The sequence below is a fragment of the Podarcis erhardii genome (assembly GCF_964252035.2).
Source record: "Podarcis erhardii genome assembly, chromosome: 2".
Taxonomy (NCBI): domain Eukaryota; kingdom Metazoa; phylum Chordata; class Lepidosauria; order Squamata; family Lacertidae; genus Podarcis; species Podarcis erhardii.
The window spans coordinates 124,277,992-124,303,913 of record NC_138498.1 but is presented as its reverse complement, the minus strand read 5'-3'; the positions used below and the strand labels follow the sequence as shown (position 1 = coordinate 124,303,913).

General features: G+C 42.2%; 2 protein-coding genes across 2 annotated transcripts; both read right to left on the bottom strand.

Moving 5' to 3' along the window:
* LOC309335236 (vomeronasal type-2 receptor 26-like) lies at nt 1-10,795 on the bottom strand (the record flags this gene model as incomplete). The annotated part of the gene is made up of 6 exons (XM_081850110.1): nt 1-987; nt 2,026-2,152; nt 4,946-5,176; nt 5,266-6,054; nt 8,272-8,563; nt 10,749-10,795. The coding sequence occupies 6 exons, from the start codon at nt 10,793-10,795 to the stop codon at nt 89-91; spliced, it is 2,385 nt and encodes a 794-aa protein (XP_081706236.1). The 3' UTR covers nt 1-88.
* A 2,837-nt stretch (nt 10,796-13,632) lies between these two features.
* Nucleotides 13,633-24,171, bottom strand: LOC309335235 (vomeronasal type-2 receptor 26-like; the record flags this gene model as incomplete). The annotated part of the gene is made up of 6 exons (XM_081850109.1): nt 13,633-14,546; nt 17,758-17,884; nt 18,634-18,864; nt 20,026-20,814; nt 22,516-22,807; nt 24,167-24,171. 6 exons carry the CDS (start codon nt 24,169-24,171, stop codon nt 13,648-13,650), a joined length of 2,343 nt encoding a protein of 780 aa, XP_081706235.1. The 3' UTR covers nt 13,633-13,647.
* Between the last annotated feature and the right edge of the window lie 1,751 nt (nt 24,172-25,922).

Genomic DNA, 25,922 nt, shown 5'->3' with positions numbered 1-25,922 from the left:
AACAGTTTAACTCCAGTTGAGATTGTGGCTGGGACTTCCAACTGTACAATTTTATGATATCCCTAGAACTAAGGATCAAATGTCATATTTAGTTTTTTGTTGTCAGGTGCTCCTTTGTGTTCAAATCAGGCCTCAATATAATAATGTAGCATTTGGGAATGAAGATGCAGCCCAGAAGCCCAGCACTGGAGGCCAAGATAGAGAAGATCTGCACGGCTACCATGAATTTTCCCTTTGTGCTCAGGTAGGTGGGGACAAAGGACACCCAAACACTGCAGAAGACCAGCATGCTGAAAGTGATCAGCTTGGCCTCATTGAATGCCCCAGGCAGATTCCTTGCTAAGAAAGCCACTGTGAAGCAGATGGCAGCCAGGAAGCCCATGTAGCCAAGAGAACCATAAAACATGGCCACAGACCCTTCATTGCATTGGACAATGATCTCTCCAAGCTGGGAGCTCAGGTCAAAATCTGGGAATGGAGGAGAGATCCCCAGCCAGATGGTGCAGATGAGAACTTGCACACTGGAGCAGGAAATCACAATGGAGTGGGCCAAAGTCTTCCCCAGCCATCTCCTCACCTTGTTCCCTGGCTTAGTGGCCAGGAAGGCCAGAACCACAGTGATGGTTTTTGACAAGACAGAAGAGACAGCAACTGAGAAGATGGTGCTGAAGGCTGTTTGACGGAGAAGGCAGGTCACGTTCCTTGGCTTTCCAATGAAGAGGAAGGAGGACAAAAAGGAGAGCAGTAGAGAGATGAGGAGGATGTAGGAGAGGTCTCTGTTGTTGGCTTTGACTATTGGAGTTTCTTTGTATTTAGTGAAGATTCCTAACACAAAGCCGGTGGTTAAGGATAAGGAGAGAGCAAGGGAAGCCAGGAGGCTCCCCAAACTTTCTTCATAGGACAGGAAGGTAAATATTTTGGGGACACATTGATGTCTATCCTCATTTGGATGCTGATCTTCTGGACATCTGGTGCATTCATCAGCATCTGCAGAGAGGAAAACACCCTTCAGTATCCTAACATCAGTCACAAACCTGAAATTTGCTGACAGCACTATTGCATTTGGTGATTTCTCAGAAGGAAAAACTATGGAGAAACCTAGTCTGAATAGACACAATGGATTCATATCTCATTATACATGCTAAACTATTTTTGGTCACCTGCATACTGTCCCTTGCTTTTTTCCTGTATGACTAATTGCAGTCGTTATCAGTCTTCAGCAGGTTTACCCCAGCCATGCCCTAGTACCCTTCTGAGAAATACCCCACCCCACCCTACCACTATATATAAGGGTCTGGTGACTTCTGTTTCAGAGTATCTGAAGAAGTGTGCATGCACACCAAAGCTCAGGCCTAGAACAAACTTAGTTGGTCTCTAAGGTGCTACTATATTATTTTATTTTATTTCCAGTGCTATTTTCTCGAAAAAGAGGTGCCTGTCAGGGTATGGTCTGAATCAGAGGATTGGGGAATGCATTCTCAGGCAGATCAGCTCCTCTCTGAAGAGGGAGAGACACAAACACTGCACAGATTAGAACAGAGTTACCTAGCTATGAGATAATGGAAAGAGAACAGAAGGGAGGGAACAGCGAGCAAGGATGTCATAGGAGAGTGTGGGGGACCCTCCCTCCCCACAAACTAGGAGGTCCATCTGTATTAGAGAACAAAGGATGCAGAGAGCAAGAGGAACTTCTCATTGGCACCAAGGGGGAGGATTTAGAGTAGCCAACTGCTCTCCTTTTGGAGGGATGTGGATCTTTGCTTGTAACCAGATGACGGAATAAAGAGTATAAATTATAAACTTCTCATTTATTCTTATTTGTGAAGTTACCAAAGGGAGGGGAGGACTGTCCACACCTGACAGTGCCGGAACTCACCATGAATGTCTCCATTGTTCTCTGAGAATGCCAATGGTCCCTACCTGACAGATGATGGAACTAGCCATTACTAACATCATGTTTGCAGTGACTCAAATATTTGCCCCATCCTCCCATCAAAGGCTGTTTTCTCTGAGTTCCTCTCCTACCTTCCCGAGTGGAGATGGTCCCTTCAGAGCAGGGAGAGCAATCATAGCAGCAGGGCGGCTTCCCTTCCTGAACTTTTCTGGAATATCCAGGGAGACAACTTTCTGTGCATCTTGAACGAGGCACCGTCTAGGCATGAAGAGAAAACTGAGCACTAAGGAGAAAGTGAAAGGTGTATTTGTGCCTTGGGACACAGATAATAGAATTTTGGAATGATCCTGGAGAGGAGATATTTGCTTCCAATAACCTCAGGTGACCCCAGACCATATTTTGGGCAGTTACATTTTTTCTTTGATTTTTTGCAGAGCTGCACGGCAGAGAAACCTTTTAGGTTCTTCTGACACCCCCCCCCCTTAACACTGAAATGGAATTGTTTGCAAATATATTAGCCAATAGACTAAAAAAAATACTAAATGAATATATACATCAAGATCAAGCAGGGTTTTTACCAGGTATACAAATGAAGGAGAATATAAGAAATATTTTGAATATAATAGAATACCTGGAGGCTAAAAATGAAAGGAAAGCGGCAATGATGTTTATAAATGCTGAAAAGGCCTTCGATAATATTTCTTGGAAATTCCTGACAAAGTTTTTAGAACAAATTAGATGTGGTTCTAAATTTTTAAAAGGAATAGCAGAAATTTATTCAGAACAAAAAGCAGAATTAATTATAAATCAGGTGATAACGGACGATTGTAAGATTCAAAAAGGAACAAGACAAGGATGCCCATTATCACCATTATTGTTTATTCTGGTCTTGGAAGTACTTGCCAGAAATATAAGAGCAGACAAAGAGATTATAGGTGTAAAAACTGGGGAAAGTGAGTTCAAGTTAAAAGCATATGCAGATGATTTAGTGATAACAGTGGAAGAACCCAAAACGTCACTCCCTAAAGTAATAGAAAAGATTCAGAAATTTGAGGAAGTTGCAGGATTTAAGTTAAATAGGAATAAAACTAAATTATTAGTTAAAAACATGAAGAAGAAAGAACCAAATTAGAACAAAACCTTGATATTGAAGTACATAAAAAAGTTAAATATTTAGGGATTTAGTTAACATCAAGAAATATAAACCTATTTAAAAATAACTATGAAAAAATTTGGCTCGAGGTAAAAAGAAATGTAGAAATATGGAGCAGAATGAATCTCTCAATGTTAGGAAAAATATCAGCGATTAAAATGAATGTGTTGCCAAAAATGCTATTTCTTTTTCAATCAATATCTGTCATCCTGAAAGATGAATGCTTTAAAAAAATGGCAGAAAGAGATTTTAAGATTTATCGGGGGGGGGGGCAAAAGGCCAAGGATAAAACATAAAATACTTACAGATGTAAAAGATAGAGGTGGGTTTGCCCTCCCAGACCTTAAATTGTATTACGAATCTGCTTGTTTGGTATGTATCAGGGACTGGATGAGATTGGACAAACAAGAGGCATTAGAACTAGAAGGACATGACAAAAGATTCAGCTGGCACGCATACTTATGGTATGGGAAAGGGAAGATTCATAGAAGTTTTTACAACCATATAATCAGGAAATCATTAATGAGAGTATGAGAGAGATACAAAGACCTATTGGAACAAAAGACCCCGTGGTGGCTTTCACCACATGAAGCATTACTGCTCAAACCACTTGGGAAAAAAGGAAAATGGCTCACATATGTTGACTTATTAAAGGACCATGATGGAAAATGGAAATTAAGAGATCTCATCATAGATCAAAGTTCATTTTCAGAGTTAGTTGCATTATCGACAATTATATGAAACATAAGGAAGACAGCAAGAAAGGATTCAGCTATACAAGATCTAGGTTTCAAATAGAAGTGATCGAAGGGAAAGTGAAACTATTGAAGGCCGCATACAGCATACTGGTAGAATGGGAGATGAAAGACAAAGAGGTAAAATTAGTCATGATCAAATGGGCACAAGATGGTGCCCATTATGGTGCTGGAGGAGACTCCTGAGAGTCCCATGGACTGCAAGAAGATCAAACGCATCCATTCTTAAGGAAATCAGCCCTGAGTGCTCACTGGAAGGACAGATCTTGAAGCTGAGGCTCCAGTACTTTGGCCACCTCATGAGAAGAGAAGACTCCCTGGAAAAGACCCTGATGTTGGGAAAGATGGAGGGCACAAGGAGAAGGGGACAGCAGAGGACGAGATGGTGGGACAGTGTTCTTGAAGCTACCAGCATGAGTCTGACCAAACTGCGGGAGGCAGTGGAAGACAGGCGTGCCTGGCGTGCTCTGGTCCAGGGGGTCACGAAGAGTCGGACATGACTAAACAACAAATGGAAAATTGATTTCAAATTTACAGATTGTTCTTTGCTAAAAGAAAATCATATGAAGATGATGTATAGATGGTATATGACAACAGTGCAGTTAGAAAAAATGTATAAAACTAGCTCAAATATGTGTTGGAAGTGTAAGGAAAAGGAGGGGACATTTTACCATATGTGGTGGGATTGTAATGAAATTTTAAAAAATTGAAATGATATACAATGAATTGAAGAAAATGTTCTATCTAACTTTTGTTAAGAAACCTGAAGTATTTAGATCTGCCAAGGAAGTTGAAAAATATCTTCATGTATGCGACAACAGTGGCGAGAGTCTTAAGGATGGAAGAACGAGGAAACCCCGATTAAAGAACTATGGCAAGAGAAACTGATGGACTATGCAGAACTGGCAAAATTGACACATAAACTACAGGACAAGGATAACTGTGACTTTAAAGATGAATGGGAAAGATGAATGGGAAGTATTTAAAGAAGCAACAAAGCAAACTGGACTCCTTGGCAGGCTTTGAATGCTCCAAGGACACATCCACAAGATTGCAGTCAAAGTCTCATATGTACTGTTCAAAATGTTACTAGAGCATAGCAGATGTCATAGTTAATAAAATGACAGATCCAATTTTTCCTACCTTCTTAAATCGCTTGGGCCACACAATTGCTTCTGGGTTAATGGTGAACTTCAGATTTGAGGACTTTAGTCTCTCTATTCTCCCAATTTTCACTCTATCATGAGAGTTATTAGGAAACAGCACCCAATTCACGATATCAAAGTCAACGGCCAGTGCTCCATTCTCATCCAGGTACTGCCCATCAGCTGAAGTATTAGAGTAGAACTGGACTTCTTTCAAGAAACGATGAAACTAGAATGATGGGGGGAAATCCAGGAATGAGTAAGCAGGGCTGCATTATAAACATGGTTTCATGTTTCCTCTGCATGCTAGATTATTACCTGCCATGGCTGTAGCTTTTGAAGATCCAAGCTGCCTCCACCCACAATCGACATCCTCCTTGACCTGGATGAATAGGCAACATTTAAAGCTTGAGCCACAGTTTGGATACTCAGGTAATTCACATAGCTGTCTTGGGACTGGATTCTTTCAATCTCTTCCTGGGGCAGCATCTTCACATTATCCTTCTCTCTGCATTTGGTCATACCCCTCACAGACAAGGCATGCTTGGAATAGGAACAATCAAATGCTTCTTCTGAATACCGTTGACTAGCCAAGGACATTGGCCCATAGTAGTCCTTCTTCATCCTTTTTTTGGTCTTCATTACAAAGGACAAAGAGCCATGGGCATACCGGAAGCAGTCAATATCATGCAACCAAATTTTGTTATGAAAAACTGTGGTTATCCAGACTTTCCCCCCAGTTTGTATCCTTTCAAGTAAGGACTCAACCTCTATGATTATGAAAAGTCCACTTTGAGAGTCTGCAAAGTAAACAAATACATTGACTTGTCTCCACAGGGCAGGTGCTTCATGGGGTATCCATAGCCAAGTTTCTCGTTGTACGCTTTGTGTGAAGGCAACACAAATTTCCCTTTTGTTCATTAGAGGTGTCAAGGTATGCAGGAAGCTTTCTCCATTGTCATTGTCTGGAGCAAAGAGGCCGACCCACGTCCACCTGAAATGCAGGAGGAGTTGGACCATCCCCTGGTACTGCGTTTCTTGGTTTGGGACCATCCGGTAGACAAAAGGGGACTGGAATTTATCAGTAAGAGCAAAGCCATAACTGAGCTGGTAAAAAAGAGAGAATTGTGGCTTGTATTTCAGGATGAAGACTGGATACTTCTTTGTGATAGATGCCGACAGATTTATTCAAACATCACTGGTTTTTTTTTTTTTTTTGGAATTTAAACAACATTTTTTAAAAGTTCAAGCATTTCTTATACTGATTAATGGCAAAATTCTCTATGCAGTTAAGAAAGAGTCATTAAAAAAATGAGCAAGAAGGTAAAACTCAATAATCAAACTTCAATTAAAATGCCTGCTGCAAGCAAAGAAAATAAAAGTTTTCTGTAGGCTTTAGAAAGTCAGTAGGATTGTCAAATGGGCCTAAGAATTTGGATCTAATATCCCTATGGAAGCATGAGAAGGATTGTGGAAGGAAGATCTTGTCAGTATTTGAAAAGGAACGAGTTCTGACCTTCCTTGCCTGGTCCTCAGACCCTAGTCAGCACAAAGAGTCCTTGAGAAAGAGTACCGTACTTTGCAGAATGCTGTGAAGGGGTACAGTTAGGGTTACCCCAGAAAGCCCTAAAAAAACCTGTTTGTGAATCCCCCCCCAGCCAGGCCTCGGCGTACGCATTTTAAAAACTGCATTTTCCTCTAAGACAAAAAGCACGAGCTAAGCAGTCCTCTGTAACAAAAACGCTGTAACAAACCTAGAGCTGAGAACAGTAAAGCTTTTTGCTTCCCAGATCCCAGATAACCTTGTCCTGGTACATTGATTTGCAACATACTTCCGGAAACAGAGCCAGAGAACGAAAAGCAACATTTCTATGTAAGAATCTGTGAAGGGGGAGAGGAAAAAAGGGGTTTGAAAAAAGGATAAAACCTGCTTGTAAAATGTTTTCGGTGCGGCCTGTCTTTTGTGAACTGAATCACACAGGTGCCTTCTGCCCCTCCGGATGGCAGAATAAAACGCTCTTTCTCTGGATTAACCCCTTGGTGTTGTTTGACTCCTTTTGTCTCTGCTCGGGTGCAACAATTATTCCTACCAATGGATTAAAAAGGCTACAGCTGCTTTTATTCTTAAAAGAAGTCTCCTCCAACCATGACTAACAGCTTTATGCATACACCAAACTCAGCCAACTTTCTGCCATTCAAGCAACCCTCCACCATACACAATCAATGACCACTCTATATATACAGATATTTGTAGGTGAAAGGTTCATGAGTCATGCAGGCTTTGCCGATTCATTGTAGGCCTCTGATTCATGCTGACTTTTGTATTAAAGAAACAGCAACTAATTTTAAGCCGTGGCAGATCTGAGGTTTACTGCATGCTGTACCTTGAAAGAAAATTTTATGAAAATGCTCTATCACTGGTATTTAACTGTTAATCGCCAGAAACTGGAAGGGAGACTCAATCCCGACCAAACTGGAGTGGCAAGCAAAATGGCTGGAGCATGCAGAGTTGGCACGAATGACGGGGAAACTAAGAGACCACATGGAACAAACATTTAGGAGAGAATGGAACTTGTATAGAAAATATCTCATTGAGCACCGTAAAAATATGAATTCACTGGTAGGTCTGCAGTGACTGCTGCAGAAATGTAGGAAATCATAGGAAAACAAAATAATGGAGATTCATTTGGAATGATTAAAAAAAAAAGTGTGACAGGTTAAAAGCATTTAGGATCTGCAATGGGCCGACGGGAAGTCATTATAAAAGTTATTTATAATGAAAGAAGCTAATCACGTGGGGATATGTATTTTTCTTTTTCTGAATGTACGCTTTTTTGGAATTCAAAAGAGCATTTGAAGAAAGAATGAAAGAATGAAAGAAAGACAACAGGAAAGGGACCTGTCTGTCCTCAACTGCAAGGGAGTTCCATCACCCTTCATACCCTCCAACATCTGGGTGAAGAAAAGGCTAAGGAGTAAACACTGCACAAATCCTAAATCAGCTGAGTGGTGCTTTGCTTGCCTCCTTCCAGCAACTCCTGCAGCCAAGCTTGTGCCAAATGTATTGCTCTGCTTTCCTTTGGACCACAGCAGTGAGGCTGAGAGGGAAGTCTTGTTATCTGGGCAGCCCTGGACCTCCGTACCCACTGCCTAGGCTTGTGCACCGTGGAGGTCACTTTGATACTGCCAACACAGTGGTTTGACTACATCCCAGAGGCTCATTCCATTGTCTTTCAATGACAGATGCCAACAACAACAACAACAACAACCATGTGGCTAATGTTGCCAGGTGTGTTTCACTTATCACTTGGACCCATTGATTACCTGTGGGATCTTGTAGATGCCCAATATGCTTGCAATGTGTGTGGAGATGTCAAATTCACTCTTTTCCAGAACAGCTAGCAGCCTTTTCTGTTTCCCACAGTGGTAGTTTGGAATATTGATTTTCCCACCAGCAAGCAGGTCTGTCATAGAGTCAGAAGTCAGTCTTCCCTCAGAATAGTTATCATAGATGCTATAGCCGAGGGTGATGTTGGATAAGATCCTGGGGTTGTGATTAATACCCCGGACAGCAAAGGAGAAGGAAATAACATGTGAGTTTTTCTTATCCACCCAGCTGCGAAAAAAGTGTGTCACACAGTCAGCCTCAATTCAGTGAAAATGAAAGTCATTCCTTTTCGTATAAAAGCAGCTAGGAAAATAGGTGAGGAAGTAGAGCAAAGAGAGACAGAGGTCTACCTGTACTTGTGTCTACAGTATTTTTGCAAGGGAGGAGTGTGGAGGGAAGACTAGAACAAAAATCAGCCTCATTTCTGGTGACCTACCAAAAGTCCCTTGAGCCAAATTGACTCCCAGGCTGCATTGTAAATGATAAAGCACAGTCGACATTTATGATTTGCAGTTGCATAGATTTTGTTGTGCATGGGGGAAAGAAATGTGTTCACATTTTATTTACTATAGAAAACTTGCAACTTGAACACATCCCAAAGCACTTCCAACCCTTTAGAAAACAAGTTATGCTTTGGAGAACAGTACATGCCAAAACTACTACGCATTACTTAAAACATATTATAAGATGTGTTGCAACATGCCTTTCACCAATAAGAGTAATAATAATTTCTGGTTGGTTTTTCCTAGTCCCCATCTGAACAGAAGCATAGAACTCTTTAAATAAATGAAATGAAATGAAAAATTTCAAGGGTATCAGAAAACAAGTGTATCACGGGAAATGGAGACTAGGTAGGAAGCAGAAATATATCAATGCATCATTGCTTACGAGTCAAGTCTGCTGACAGGGGTGCTGGAAAAGGTGAAAGGAAATTGAGCATTAAAGAATCCTGAAAATGTGACCCCACTAATGAGGTGGTCTGCTAGCCGGTAAAAATCCGCAGCTAATTTTCGCTCCTTGATTGGATTCAGTGGGCATTTTGCCCTCTGCTGCATCCCACTGGTTGCAAGGGGCAGCAACACAAGCAGTGTTATCATTCTGGGTCTACCTGCTACGCTTTCCTTGTAACTGTTCCACCCAGTACTAGCTGCTGGTCTTAATAAGCCCCAAATTCATGCAAATCAGAGATTGCAGTAAATTGACAAATGTAGCTTCCCACTTCACCTGCTCTATATCTTGCCCCCCTAGATTTTGTGACACAATATATATCTTATAGATCCAACTTTTCTGGCACAGTGGAATAAAAAACTTCCTGCTGCCCTTAATTGTGATATTTACCTTATTGGTCCCAAAGGCAATATTCAAGAGGGGGCTACTTGGACTCAGGAAAGAATAAAAATAGCTCACTGTGATTCTGATGATTGTAAAGGGAAGAAAGATCTCCCCTGAAACTTGATAGGAGCAGGTGCAGAGCAGGAGAAAACATGTTTACTCAATAGGCTGCCACAGATCATCAAGGGTAAAGGTGACTTTGGCAGAACATGACTGACATCAGAAGAGCCCTGAGGTTGCATCAGGCCAAAGGCCCACAAAGTCCAGCATCCTGTTCTCACAATGGCCAACCAGTTGACACAAAGGGGATTCCACAAGCTGGAGATGGGAGCAGAACTTTCCCTACATGCCATTTTCCTACCTCCAAAGGAGGAGTGACAACCAATGGCTTCAAGTTGCAGGAAACAAGATTCCAGCTAGACATACGGATAAACTTTCTGACAGTAAAAACTATTTGACAGTGGAACATCTCCCTCTGGAGGTTGTGGGCTCTCCTTCCCTGGAGGTTTTTAAGCAAATGTTGGACCTATACAATGAATTCGAAAAACCAACAAAAGTACTGAAACTCTCCGTAAAGGACCCAGAGAGCGTGCACTGCAGCATCCCAATCTTGAATTGAAGTGTGTGCTGATTTGAGTAAATCCAGTTATTGTCATGGAAGCCCTTAAGTCCTAATTGGGCCCAATGGCAAGTTCTGCATGGGTATGGTCCTCCAAAACTATGCCAGCGACCACCTGTGCCAGCTCAGTCAGTGGTGCCCCTGGGCATGGTTCATACACCATCAACATCCCCTAGCTGTCTCTCCAGCCCAACAAATACATTCCAAGAGCTAGAGATATTGTTGGAAAGGAAACAATGCTTCTATGGACAATTGCAGCACGGCAATTGTCCATTGAAGATCCCAGGGCTGTTCAAAACATAAAAATCCAAAAGGGGAGTTAAAAATCAAGCGTGCTGAGTTCCACCCAACTTTATGGGTGCCCAGTGCGTGCTTGTGATGCCACGTGTGCTTGTGACATCACTCATCGCTGCAGCAAGAGGGTCCAACATATCCAATGTTGGACCACACTAAACTGCCCACCATTCTTCCTCCTTTGTGCTGAATGAGTTTTCATCAGGTGTGAACATGCCATGTCTTGTTTTTGTTTATGAGGAGATTTCACCCCTCCCATATCCAAGAATCTCCTGAGGAGCCTGCTGATTCTACAGAGAGGAGGAGCAATGTTCTGCTTTCTACTTATTCAGCTCCAGCACCACATAAATCTGTCAGTGAGTGAGTGAGTCTGTCAGTGAGTGAGTCAGTCAGTGTGTCGGAGAGAGAGTGAGTGCTAGAGATCGTGTTTAGAGATAAGGTTGCTGCTAAGAGCAGCTGCAGGCACTCAGAGTAGCATTGATTTATGCTCAATTTAGCTCTGTATATAGTTTTGTATCATAGTTGTAATTATAGAATAAGAGGAAGATACTCTACAGAGCTGCTCTCCGAGTGGTTTATACTCCGCAAGACTCTGCAAAACGCTGCTGCGCAACAACTGTATAATTGTGGAAGCGAATCTGGTGCTCTCAGCTCTAAGCTGTGAGTCCACAGCACTGTGACCTGTCCCTGTGAGAAAGGTGGTCTCTGGCAGTGCTACCCAGCTCGCCTAGCCCAGTCGGGGTTGAAGTGCATGAGTCCAGTTGGTACAATGGCTCAAGGGCGATGCTGACATGACCCAGTAACTTGGAATTGGATGCATTTCACGTTCTTTGGATACATGACCACCTATTGTAAATATTCATACCTTTACCACTTTTTACTTTTTTAAAAAAACTTTTGCCACATACCTTTTTAAGGGGAGGAGAAAGCCATTTTCTCTCCCCTTCTCTTATTGCTGTTTGACTCTGCATTAAAGTGCTTGTTCTGCTGCTGACCACTAGGTGCCATTTCTTTAATCTGGGCATTGGGTGTCCCTTTTGGACCCCAACCATTATCACCTGTGCTGCTGGATAAAGCGGGTGGGTCAAACAAGCAAAAATGGGAGATCTCAGTTAAGATGAAATTCTCAATTCTGCCCTTCTATCACTATTAGACTCTTAGGGCCTACTTTGCTTTACCCAAGCTTCTAGTTAAACCAGAGCCTGGTACAAAATAATGACTATGGGGAGGGGCACCATAGAACATCAGATGAGCCCTGCACCTGTGTTGGGATGAATGAAGCTAATGTAGTCCCGCATCCTGTTTTCACATCAGTCAAACAGATACTCAAAGCATGCCTAGAGCTGGTTTCTGCAATGAGTAATTCCAATGCGTAATTCAGAACTAAGGCCCAGGATTCCTCTGAGCACATATTCACATCAGGAATTTATTTTTGGCACCAGAATATGGATTTATATGTGTATCTGAAGAAGTGTGCATGCACACGAAAGCTCATACCTAGAACTAACTTAGTTGGTCTTTAAGGTGCTACTGGAAGGAATTTTTTTATTTTGTTTTGACTATGGCAGACCAACACGGCTACCTATCTGTAACTGGATTTATATTGTGTCACATAAAATTACTCTTCTAATCCCCCTCAATTTCTTTTACCTGACGCAACCTCATTGAGGGGTGGGGTGGAGAAGGCCTTTTTTGTTGTTTGTTGTGCAGGATTTTAATATAGGGTCACCCCTCTGATGGTTTAGGATTAATCACACTGAGATGTCTGACTGCAGGCAGCAATCATACAGATTCTAGACGGGTGAGGGGCTTGTCAGTTATTAAGACCATACAGGAAGACATCAGGAACAGTATAATAAAAGGAGATTTTACTTCAAGGATCAGAGTGCGAAATACAGGGAAAAAATCTGAAGGAAACAGTACGAGAGCTCAATATAAACTGACACATGCAAAGCAGCAAAGGCATTTCCAGAGAGACGTATTCTGCCCAGGTGCAGCTATTTCTGAATAGGAGACAACTTTCTATGCTTTCAAATTACTTTTATCAAGAATCATATGTGTTATTAAATTGTTGGCATAGAAATGAGAAAATGCCTACATGAGGCCATTATCACATGCATACCAATATTCTGTAGATGGCACAAAACTTTAGCCAAGTTCTCTTTATGTCCGAGTCTGACAACTTTAATTTTCCTGAGACACTCATCTCCCTTCTGACTATCTAAAATCAGTGTCCATGTCCAGTCCAAAACCAAAACTTCAGTCATATCCTTCCATGTTCTTAGTTTCTCCTAGACTTGCATTTTTGATTCTCATCAAGAGTCATTTGCCCAAACCATCTCTCTTCTCATAAATGTGTATTATTATTTTTTTAGATACTGGCTGAGACCCTACCTGCCTGCAGACTGTCTCCCTCAGAGTGGTGCAGGCCCTGGTGACCTCCCACTTGGACTACTACAATGTGCTTTACATGGAGTTACCCTTGAAGGAGATTCAGTGACTACAACTAATCCACAATGCGGCAGCTAGACTGGTGCCTGGGAGTGGCCACCGAGACAATGTAACATTGGTCCTAAAGGGTCTTCACTGGCTCCCAGTACATTTCTGAGCATGATTCAAAGTGTGGGTGCTGACCTTGAAAGCCCTTAACAGCCTCAGCCATGTATACCTGAAGGAGTGTCTCCTTCCCCATCGCAACACCTGGACTCTGAGGTCCCCCTCCGAGAGCCTTCTGCTGGGTCCCTCATTGCAAGAAGCAAGAGTTACAGAGAAGAAGGCAGATGGCCTTTTCGGTTGTTGCACCCTCTCTGTGGAACACCCTCCCCCCTCGGATGTCAAAGAGATAAAGAACTAAATAAATTTTAGAAGACACCAGAAGCAACTCTGTATCAGGAAGTTTAATGTTTGATGCTTTATTAAGTCTCAATATGTGCTGTAAGATGCCCAGAGTTCATTTTGCACTTTAGCAATTCAGTTTGCAACTTCATAAGCATATTTTGAAGTCCTGCTATGGGTAAGGAGTAGTTGAAATCTAGTTGAAATTCTGGCTAAGGATCAAATGCCATGTTTAGTTTTTTCTTGTCAGGTGCTCCCTCATGTTCAAATCAGGCCTCAATATAATAATGTAGCATTTGGGAATGAAGATGCAGCCCAGGAGCCCAGCACTGGAGGCCAAGATAGAGAAGATCTGAACGGCTACCATGAATTTTCCCTTTGTGCTCAAATAAGTGGGCACAAAGGAGACCCAAACACTGCAGAAGACCAGCATGCTGAAGGTGATCAGCTTGGCTTCATTGAAGGCCCCAGGCAGATTCCTTGCTAAGAAAGCCACTGTGAAGCAGATGGCAGCCAGGAAGCCCATGTAGCCAAGAGAACTGTAAAACATGGCAACAGAGCCTTCATTGCATTGGACAATGATCTCTCCAAGCAGGGAGCTCATGTCAAAGTCTGGGAATGGAGGAGAGATCCCCAGCCAGATGGAACAGATGAGAACTTGGACACTGGAGCAGGAAATCACAATGGAGTGGGCCAAACTCTTCCCCAGCCATCTCCTCACCTTGTTCCCTGGCTTAGTGGCCAGGAAGGCCAGGACTACAGTGATGGTTTTTGCCAAGACAGAAGAGACAGCAACTGAGAAGATGATGCAGAAGGCTGTTTGACGGAGAAGACAGGTCACGTCCCTTGGCTTTCCAATGAAGAGGAAGGAGGACAAAAAGGAGAGCAGTAGAGACATGAGGAGGATGTAGGAGAGATCCCTGTTGTTGGCTTTGACTATTGGAGTTTCTTTGTATTTAGTGAAGATTCCTAACACAAAGCCGGTGGTTAAGGATAAGGAGAGAGCAAGGGAAGCCAGGAGGATACCCAAACTTTCTTCATAGGACAGGAAGGTTATTACTTTGGGGACACATTGATGTCTATCCTCATTTGGATGCTGATCTTCTGTACATTTGGTGCATTCATCAGCATCTGCAGAGAGGAAAACACCCTTCAGTATCCTAACATCAGTCACACACCTCAAATTTGCTGACATCACTGTTGCATTTGTTAATTGACAGGTTGGCAGCAGCACCCAACTGCTTTTTTCACCTGGGAAATTTAGATCTAGTGCAAAGACCAGAAAAAATTCTGGACCCCTGGATTAGACAACTGTGGGTTAAATGGATCAATAGTTTGACTCACTATAGAGGCAGCTTCTTGTAATGTTGAAATACTGAGAAGCAGATGTTTTAAGCTAGTATTATAATTTGTAAAATCACATATTGCATTAGAATTCTATGATTCCTCCAAGGAACTCGGAGGAGTATTATTGTGTGGCACTACCTCCATTCCTGAACTGCTGGAGATTTCTCAGAAATAGTCAGGTGGTCTCTCTGGCCCTAGTGCTGACTGACTCCATGGCAGGACGACAACCCTCCTGAGGACACAGGTTTGGTGAATCCAATACACCCTGGTCCTCTTGCCCACTTTTTCCTCACTCATCAAGATAGTCCCCAGGACCAGATTCAATGACCTGTACTCCCTGCAACATTGGAGGTGGCCTTTGAATGCCTGTGAATACTAGTTGCTGGAGATCACATCGGGGTGGGTGGGAGGGCTGTTCTTTCTCTGCAGCTTCTGGGGTCCCATGGAAATCCCACTGGCCCCTCTTAGAACAAGTTGCTTTGCTTTCACTGAGCAAGGCTTTTCTTATACCCTTGAGGTTTCTGGCAATAGGTGAACCCTCCTTGAAGAGGGCATTTCATTCATAGGCTGACATTACCTGTGCTATTTTCTAGAAAAAGATATGCTGGAATTCACTATGAATGCCTCCAGTTTTCTCTTGTGCTACCAAGAATGTTATTTTTGCTTCAATCAATACCCATGATCAGTGGCGCAAGGCACTTTGAAGAATGGCAAAAAGTGATATCTAAATTTAGCTGGCAGGGGGAAAAACCAAGGATAAAATATAAACTGTTGGTAGACTCCAAAGAAAGAGGTGTTTTCTCTCTGCCAGACTCAAAGTTATGTTATGAAGCGTCCTGCCTATGCTGGCTTCAGAAATGGATACTGTTAAAAAAATATTGATATATTAGACTTAAAAGATCATTATAAGAGGTACAGGTGACATGCATATTTATGGTATGGAAAAACCAAAGTACATAAGGAATTCCTGAACTACTTGAAGGTGAAGATCCTGTGTGAGTGTCTGAAAGCGGTTGGGGGATGGATGGTGGCTAACAGATTGAGGTTGAATCCTGACATGACAGAAGTACTGTTTTTGGGGGACAGGAGGCGGGCAGGTGTGGAGGACTCCCTGGTCCTGAATGGGGTAACTGTGCACCTGAAGGACCAGGTGCGCAGCCTGGGAGTCATTCTGGGCTCGCAGCTGTCCATGGAGGCACAGGTCAATTCTGTGTCCAGGGCAGCTGTTTATCAGCTGCATCTGGTACGCAGGCTGAGACCCTACCTGCCCGCGGACTGTCTCGCCAGAGTGGTGCATGCTCTGGTTATCTCTCACTTGGACTACTGCAACGCGCTCTATGTGGGGCTACCTTTGAAGGTGACCCGGAAACTACAATTAATCCAGAATGCGGCATCTAGACTGATGATTGGGAACGGCTGCCGAGACCATATAACATCAGTCTTGAAAGACTTACACTGGCTCCCAGTACGTTTCTGAGCACAATTCAAAGTGTTGGTGCTGACCTTTCAAGCCCTAAATGACCTCAGTCCAGTATACCTGAAGGAGCGTCTCCATCTCCATCGTTCTGCCTGGACACTGAGGTCCAGCGCCGAGGGCCTTCTGGCGGTTCCCTCACTGCGAGAAGCCAAGTTACAGGGAACCAGGCAGAGGACCTTCTCGGTAGTGGTACCCGCCCTGTGGAACGCCCTCCCACCAGATGTCAAAGAGAAAAATAACTACCAAACTTTTAGAAGACATCTAAAGACAGCCCGGTTTAGGGAAGCTTTTAATGTTTAATAGGTTATTGTATTTTAGTGTTTTGTTGGAAGCCGCCCAGAGTGGCTGGGGAAACCCAGCCAGATGGGTGGGGTATAAATTATAAATTACTATTACTATCGATACAGAGATGTCAAGGTTTGAAAAAGATCTGTTGGAAAATAATGTGAAATTACTTTCAAAAATGTACAAATTACTCTTAGAATGGTTTACTAAAGATGAAGAAGTTAAACCAGTAATGATTCACTGGGCAAGGGATTTTGGTTATAACATACAGTTTTCATCATAAGAAAAGTTGAGGAAAGAGGATTCAAAGTTTACAGCTTGCTGTTTGTTGAAAGAAAATTACATGAAAATGATGTACCATTGGTATTTGACACTGATCAAACCTGCAAAAATGTATAGAACCAGCTTGAATCTGTGCTAGAAATGTAAAAGGAAAGAGGGTACTTTTTATCGTATGTGGTGGTCCTGTGGGGTGGTAAAAGCTTTATGGGAAATGAAATGCAATGAGTTAAAGAAAATGTTTAAGAAAACTTTTATTAAAAAACCAGAGGCTTTTTTGGGAAGTTATAACAGGTTAGGAACTACCAAAGGAAAATAAAATATCGTTTATGTATGGAACGATGGCAGCAAGGATGCTTCTGGCCCAGATATGGAAAGAAGGAAAAGGAGAAGAAGGAGGACCAACCAGAGAAGAGTGGCAGACCAAGCTGATGGAATATGCAGAAATGGCAAGATGGACAGGAAAGATCAGAAACCAGGAAGACCAAGTATTTTTAAAAGACCAGAATAACTTTTTAATATAGCTGAAAGATAACTGTAGACAGTTATAATCATTAGCAGGAATACAAGGACACTTAAAAAGTAAAATTAACTTTGGTTACCATGATTATATAAAAGATGGATAATGGTAAAAGATGCAGGCATAAAACCTTTAGAAATGGAACGCATGGAGGTAGGCAAGCAGGTCTGAAGATTCGAAAGAACCTCTTTTTGTTTTTTGTTTTTAAAATGGCTATGTTTATTGTGTACAATTTTATGGAAAATGAATTTTAAAATTTTAAAAACATAAATGAATGCCTCCAGTGTTCTCTTAGAATGGCAATGGTGCCCAACTGACAGATGACGGAACAGAGTTCTGATGAGATCTGGCTGAAAAAAGAGATGGCCATTACTGACTCAAATATTTTCCCCATCCTCCCATCAAGTGCCATTTTCTCTGAGATCCTCTCCTACCTTCCTGGGTGGAGATGGTCCCTTCTGAGCAGGGAGAACAATCATAGCAGCAGGGCGGCTTCCCTTCCTGAACTTTTCTGGAATATCCAGGGAGACAGCTTTCTGTGCATCTTGATCGAGGCACCATCTAGGCATGAAGAGAAAATTGAGCACTAAGGAGAAAGTGATAGGCACATTTATGTCTTTGGACACAGATAATAGAATTTTGGAAAGATCCCGGAGAAGAGATATTTGCTTCCGATAACCTCAAGCGACCCCAGGCCCTATTTTGGGGCAGTTACATTTTTGTTTGTTTTTTGCAGAGGTGCGAGGCAGAAAAACATTTTCGGTGCTTCTTCCCCACCCCCACTGCCTTTACATTGATATCTCACAGTTAACAACAAACATAAGCATGGCATAAACCATCATATGAACAGCAATAAAAATCTGTTGCCATCCCATCTGCCAACAGAGACTTTGGTGTTGCTTCCAAAGTCTGCACCTAGAGCAGAATTTAGTGCCCAGTTTGCTTGTGTGCCATGTGTCTATGCACATAAGGTATGTGGAATACCTTACTATACTCTAGCCTTACCCAACCTGGTGTCCCCCAGATATCTTTGCACAATGCTGGCTGGCGTGCATGGGAGTTGTAGTCCACAATATTTGGAGGTCACCAAGTTGGGGAAATGTGTTCTGCTCTGGTTTGGAAATTCTCCTATTTACTTTGAAATTATATACATGTTTACTCAAGAGCAGGATCCATTAAACTCAGTGGGACTTAGCTCCAAGGACACATCCACAAGATTGCAGTCAAAGCCTCATATGTACTATTCAAAAATGTTATTAGAGCATAGCAGATGTCATAGTTAATAAAATGACAGATCCAATTTTTCCTACATTCTTGAATAACTTGGGCCACACAATTGCTTCTGGGTTAATGGTGAACTTCAGATTTGAGGACTTTAGTCCTTCTATTCTCCCAATTTTCACTCTATCATGAGAGTTATTAGGAAACAGCACCCAATTCTCAATATCGAAGTCAACGGCCAGTGCTCCATTCTCATCCAGGTACTGTCCATCAGCTGAAGTATTAGAGAAGAACTGGACTTCTTTCAAGAAATTATGAAGCTACAATGACAGAGGAAAATCCAGCAATGAGTAAGCAGGGCTGAATTATAAACATGGTTTCATGTTCTCTCTACATCCTAATCTTGATGTAATATGCTAAAAAAAAGTGTTGTCCCAGTATGCAACATGACTGCTGAATTTTGAATCTTCTGAAGTTTCTGAACTGTCTTCGGAAGCAGCCCTACGTATAATGCAGATGTGTGGTTTTAATTGGAAAATAAATGTTGCAAGAGTATTCCTGTCTAATGATAGTCTAATGTGGCAATGTCTAGTCCTAGTGTGTTTATTACATTTTGTAAAAAGTCATTCCCAATATTCATATTAGATTTAGATTCTACATGTTTAGACCTTTTGTGGATTCCCAAACGATACAGTGTAGGAGGGTGCTAAGAAGTAGGTAAGCGTTGAATCAGAGCATTGGTCCGATGAGCTCCACATCTTTCTTTATATTTTGCTGACTTTGAAGTCAGTCTGTGAATTTTGTAAAAAGTCCTCCTCAATATTCATGTTAGATCTAGATTCTTTGTGGATTCCCAAACTTTGCAGTGTAGGAGGCTGCTAAGAAGTAGGTAACTGTTGAATCAGAGCATTGGTTCAATGAGCTCCACATCTCTCTCTGTGTTTTGCTGTCTTTGCCTGCAAATAATTGGATAATACTTCTCTCAGCAGGAATATAGCACTGAATCTGTGGGCTAGACCTGCCATACAGTGATGGGCCAATTCTGTTGTGCTCCATCTGTAACTCATGTAGAATTCCTTACCCATGGGAACCAGGATGGGAGAAACTCTGATGGATTTCTACCAAAACAAAACAAATTCCTTCCAGTAGCACCTTAAAGACCAACTAAGTCAGTTCTTGGTATGAGCTTTCGTGTGCATGCACACTTCTTCAGATGCATGCACACGAAAGCTCATACCAAGAACTGACTTAGTTGGTCTTTAAGGTGCTACTGGAAGGAATTTGTTTTGTTTTGACTATGGCAGACCAACACGGCTACCTATCTGTAACTGGATTTCTACCAGTAGGTGAAAACAGTGTCAATGGCCAGTCAGTGGTCTGACTTGGTGCAAGACAATTTCCGATGACCATATCTTGGTGATGCCAGAGGTGTGTGTGTGTGGGAACAACAAATTGCAGTTTGCAAAATGAGAAAGACATACCTGCCATGGCTGTAGCTTTTGAATTTCCAAGCTGCCGCCACCGACAATCAACAACCTCTTTGACTTGGATGAATATGCGGCATTTAAAGCTTGAGCCACAGTTTGGATACTCAGGTAATTCACATAGCTGTCTTGGGACTGGATTCTTTCAATCTCTTCCTGGGACAGCATCTTCACATTATCCTTCTCTCTGCATTTGGTCATACCCCTCACAGACAAGGCATGCTTTGAATAAGAACAATCAAATGCTTCTTCTGAATACTGTTGACTAGCCAAGGACATTGGCTCATAGTAGTCCTTCTTCATACTTTTTTTGGTCTTCATTACAAAGGACAAAGAGCCATGGGTATACTGGAGGCAGTCAATATCACGTAACAAAATTTTGTTTTGAAGAAGTGTGGTTATCCAGACTTTCCCCCCAGTTTGTATCCTTTCAAGTAAGGACTGTACCTCTATGATTATGTAAAGTCCATTTTGAGAGTCTGCAAAGTAAACAAATACATTGACTTGTCTCCACAGGGCAGGTGCTTCATGGGGTATCCATAGCCAAGTTTCTCGTTGTACTCTTTGTGTGAAGGCAACACAAATTTCCCTTTTGTTCATTAGAGGTGTCAAGGTACTCAGGAAGCTTTCTCCATTGTCATTGTTGGGAGCAAAGAGGCCGACCCATGTCCACCTGAAATGCAGGAGGAGTTGGACCATCCCCTGGTACTGCGCTTCTTGGTTTGGGGCCATTTGGTAGACAAAAGGGGACTGGAATTTATCAGAAAGAACAAAGCCATAGCTGAGCTGGTGAGTAAAGGGAAAGAGATTGATGGCTTGTGTTTCAGGATTAAGACTGGATACTTCTATGTGAAATATGATAGATTCAGTGGAAACCTCAATGTTTTCTTGGAAATAAAACAATATTATTTTAAGCGGTAAATTTCCATATCCCCATAACGTAATAGAGCGAAAAACGGAACCTTTCAAAAGAAACTACTGAACAAATATATTTGGCATCAAGAAAGGGGGTAAAAAGGAAGCCCTCTATTACTTGGTAAAACGTAGTTCCAGTTACAGATAGGTAGCCGTGTTGGTCTGCCATAGTCAAAACAAAACAAATTCCTTCCAGTAGCACCTTAAAGACCAACTAAGTCAGTTCTTGGTATGAGCTTTCGTGTGCATGCACACTTCTTCAGATTCTTCAGTGTGTATCTGAAGAAGTGTGCATGCACACGAAAGCTCATACCAAGAACTGACTTAGTTGGTCTTTAAGGTGCTACTGGAAGGAATTTGTTTTGTTTTGGTAAAACGTACACTGCCTGGACTATAAATACAAGAGAAATGAAAGGAAATGAAAGCTGAGGTTAAAGAACATGTCAGAAGTGAAAGACAGAAAAAAAACCCTGGAGGGACAGTTACAGTGAAAGTGTATAAGACAGCGGCCGTACTAGAGACAATACAACAGAATAGAACTGAAACAGTGTCCACAGGGGGAGGAAAGAAAAGGTGAAGCAAGAAAGTGATTCAACATATCAAAGCAGGCTCAGCTTGACCCACATTAGGGAAAACAGGGAGAGCCAGAAGGGCTGGAAACATTTGGCAAGGAAAAAGCAGACATCAGAAGACAGATGCCAAAGGGAGGACTGTGAGAGCAAAAGTGTGGGAGAGGAAAACGAAGAGGAAAACAGTTTGGCAAGAAGACAACAAACTGTAAGAAAGGTGTGAAGTGAAGGGCAAAGAACTGAGTGGAAAAGTAGTGACAGAGAGAGGAGTGGCGAAAGGGGGAAAATAAGACGATCGCTATTTGGATTAGACCATCCAAGAGGTTGAATAGGACTAAAGGTTGACGTGAGCAACCTAAGGTGGACTTAAAAGGACACTCTGAGTCTGTATGTTGTACTTTCTGTGGAGGTGATGTGGAGGGGCTTGCATTCCAGTTACTAATTTGGGAGGAAGAAGTTTCAAGATATGTAAATTTAAAGAAGAAAATGGAGAATTGAGAGAGGTTCAGGAAGCAACCCTAGATTCAATAGCTATTCTGAAACTCCAACAAAGGCAGATGACTCTACATTTTAGAGGGATAGAGGAAGAGCAGAATGAGAACATTACTGAGAGACTGATAAAAGAAATTGCACAGTGGTTGGAGCTTCAGGAAGAGGACATAGCATAGTACAATTGATTAAGCTTTCAGAGTCACCTCCAATATAGCAAAGGCAAACAAGGGGCAAACAAGGATTGTTTGGTATGTCTAAACTCTGTAGCTCTAAGAGATTGGAGCCTCGAAATAAACTACAAAAAAGGCTCCGCATAGACAAGAAAAATATAATTATTCTGAGAGATGTCATAGAGAGGTTGCTTTAAAAAAGGCAGAATTATAAATTTCTGACCAATCCACTCAATAAGAAGAGGTGGGAGCTACCAGAAGGAATAAGCTTCACTTACAAAGGAAAGAGATGAAGGCTTAAGATGGTGGAGGAAGCGGAAAGATTTGCTAGAATAGATTACCTGTGGGATCTTGTAGATGCCCAACATGCTTGCAATGTGTGTGGAGATGTCAAATTCACTCTTTTCAAGAACAGCTAGCAGCCTTTTCTGTTTCCCACAGTGGTAGTTTGGAATATTGATTTTCCCACCAGCAAGCAGGTCTGTCATGGAGTCAGAAGTCAGTCTTGCCTTAGAATAGGTATCATAGATGCTGTAGCCCAGGGTGATGTTGGGTAAGAGACTAGGATTATGATTAATATCCCGAACAGTAAGGGAGAAGGAAATAATGTGTGAGTTCTTCTTATCCACAAAGCTGTGAAATAAGTGTGTCGCACAGTTATTCAGTGAAATGAAAGTCACATTATTATTATTTTTGTATTAATCAAAGCAACTAGGAAAAGAGTCGAGGAAGTAGAGCAAAGTGAGACTCTGTCTACAGTATTTTTGCAAGGGAGGAGGATGGAGGAAAGACCAGAACACAAATCAGCCTCATTTCTGGTGTCCTACCAAAACTCCCTTGAGCCAAATTGAGCCCGCAGGCACAGCTGACATTTACAATTTGCAGTAGCATAGAATTTGTTGTGCATGGAGAAAAGAATTGTGTGCCCATTTTATTTACTACAGAAAACCTGAAACTCAAAAACAACCCACAACACTTCCTACCCTTTAGAAAACAAAACAAAACAAATTCCTTCCAGTAGCACCTTAAAGACCAACTAAGTCAGTTCTTGGTATGAGCTTTCGTGTGCATGCACACTTCTTCAGATACACTGAAACAGAAGTTTCACTGAAACAGAAGTTTAGAAAACAAGTTATGCTTTGGAGAGCAGTACATGTCAAAACTACTACTAATTATTTAAAATACATTATAAATTGCTTTGAAACATGGTTTCCTTCCAACTGAACAGACACAAAGCATTCTTTGAAAAAAAATAATGAAATAAAATGAAAATGTGAAAGGGTGACAGAAAACAAGTGTATCATGGGAAATGGAGAGTAGGTAGGAAGCAGAAATAAATCAATCCATCATTACTTACGACTTAAGTCTGCTGACAGGGGTGCTGGAAAAGGTGAAAGGATATTGTATATTAAAGTATCTTGGAGCTGTGACTCCACTAATGAAGTAGTCTGCTAGCTGGTAAAAATTTGAAGCCAATATTTGCTCCTTAATTGGATTCAGTGGGCATTTTCCCCTCAGCTGCATGCCGTTGGTTGCTAGAGGCAACAACAGGAGGAGTGTTATCATTCTGGGTCTACCTGCTACACTTTCCTTATAGCTGTTCCACCAATCACTAGCTGCTGGTTTTAATAAGCCCCCAATTCTTGCAAATCAGAGATTGCAGAGAATTGACAAATACAGGGAGGTGTCCAGTTCTGGTCTCAGAGCTATAGGGTGATGGTTCAGAGGTGGAGCATTTATTTGCACCAAGAAGGTGAGAAGGTGCAATCTCTGCTCCCTGGTCCAGGCAGGGCTGAGGATGTCCCCTTCCTGGAAAGCCAGTCAGTCAAAATTTCTCATCTAGAATGCAGCATCACACAGATGTACCTTTTCACTTCACCTGCTCCATATCTGGCCCCGAGGATTTTTTGGCACAGTATATATTTTATACATCCAACCTTTCAGGCAGAGTTGAATAAAAAATCTCCTGCTGCTCTTAATTATGATATTTACCTCATTGGTCCCAAAGGCAATATTCAAGCGGAGGGGTGGGTGTTCCTTGGACTCAGGAAAGAATAAAAATAGATTACTGTGATTCTGATGATTGTAAAGGGAAGAATGATCTCCCCTGAAACTTGATAGGAGCAGGTGCAGAGCAGGAGAAAACATGTTTACTCAACAGGCTGTCACAAATCTCCAAGGGTAAAGGTGACATTGGCAGAACCTGATTGACATCAGAAGAGCCTTGATGCTGGATCAGGCCAAAGGCCCACAAAGTCCAGCAACCTGTCAACCAGGTGACACAAAGAGAAGTCCCCAAGCTAGAGATCAGAGCAGAACTTTTCCTACATGCTATTTCTTACCTCCAACAGAGGGGCGATAGCATATCAATTCACTTAATTGCAAGAGGAGGTCCACCAGGATGATCAGGGGGTAGAAGTCGAGCCTTATGAGGAACAGTTGAAGGAGCTGCGTATGTCTAGCCTGGGAAAGAGGAGTCTGAGAGGAGATATGATAGCTATCATCAAATATCTGAAGGGCAGTCACATGGAGGATGGAGCAATGTTGTGGTTCTGGAATGTCAGAAGTTAACACTCCAGGAGCGTTCTTATCAACTGGGTGCACTGCCCACATGATCCATGCTTGTTCCTTTGATCTGTGCTTTGTGGGGGCTGAGCTCTCTCTGGAGAGCAGTCTGTCTAGGAACGTTAACAAGCTCGTTTCAGTTTTTGTTAAGAGGCAGAAAGCTGCGAACATGCAGCTAGATTCTACAGGTTTTCTTTTCTGTTTTGTGTGCTACTAAATAAAGAGGTTTGGATTAGAAGCAGTGGCGTCGAGCTGCGTTATTGAGGACACCATGTCGACACAGACAACCCATTTGATGCTGCGTGTGAACTCTGCTATTACCCGGCAACTGAGAGAGTGGCAGCGCGCGGAGTGGAAGCGTGTGGGCACCATTGGAAGTTTGTTGGAGTGGCAATAAATCAAATTTATTGCAGGGCCATTGCAGCAGACTCAGTGGGTCAAAAGATATACGACCCAACAAACTTTCACAAGCAAGCTTGTTTTCGCCTGGAAGGTAGGACTCAAACCAACGGCTTCGAGTTGCTGGAAAGGAGATTCCCACTAGACAGATGGAAAAACCTCTGATACTAAGAGCTGTTAGACAGTGGAACAGTCTCCCTCAGGAGGTTGTGGACTCTCCTCCACTGAAGGTTTTTTAACAGAGGTCGGAGGGCCACATGTTCTGACTGCCTTAGCTGATATTCCTGCATTGCAAGGATTTGGACTAGATGACCCTTGGGTCCCTTCTATGAAATATGAATTCATATTTCATGATTCTATGATTCTATGAAATAGGCTTACACAATGAATTTCAAAAACCAACAAGAGTACTAAATCTTTCAATAAAAGACGTCACACATCGCCGCCACGGCAGGAGGGTCCAACATCTCCAATGTTGGACCACTCTAATCTGCCCACCATTCTTCCTCCTTTTGCTGAATGGGTTTTCATCAGGTGTGAACATGCCATGTCTTGTTTTTGTATATCTTCCCAAGGAACTTGGTCTTGGATCCATTTCACATTCCTTGGAAAAATGACCACCTATTGTAAATATTCAGATACTAAACACCCTGGTCCTTTAAAGGGAGGAGAGAGCCATTTTCTCTCCCCTTCTCTTATTGCTGTTTCGCTCTGCATTAAACTGCTTGTTCTGCTGCTGACCACTAGGTGCCATTTCTTCATTCTGGGCACTGGGCGTCCCTTT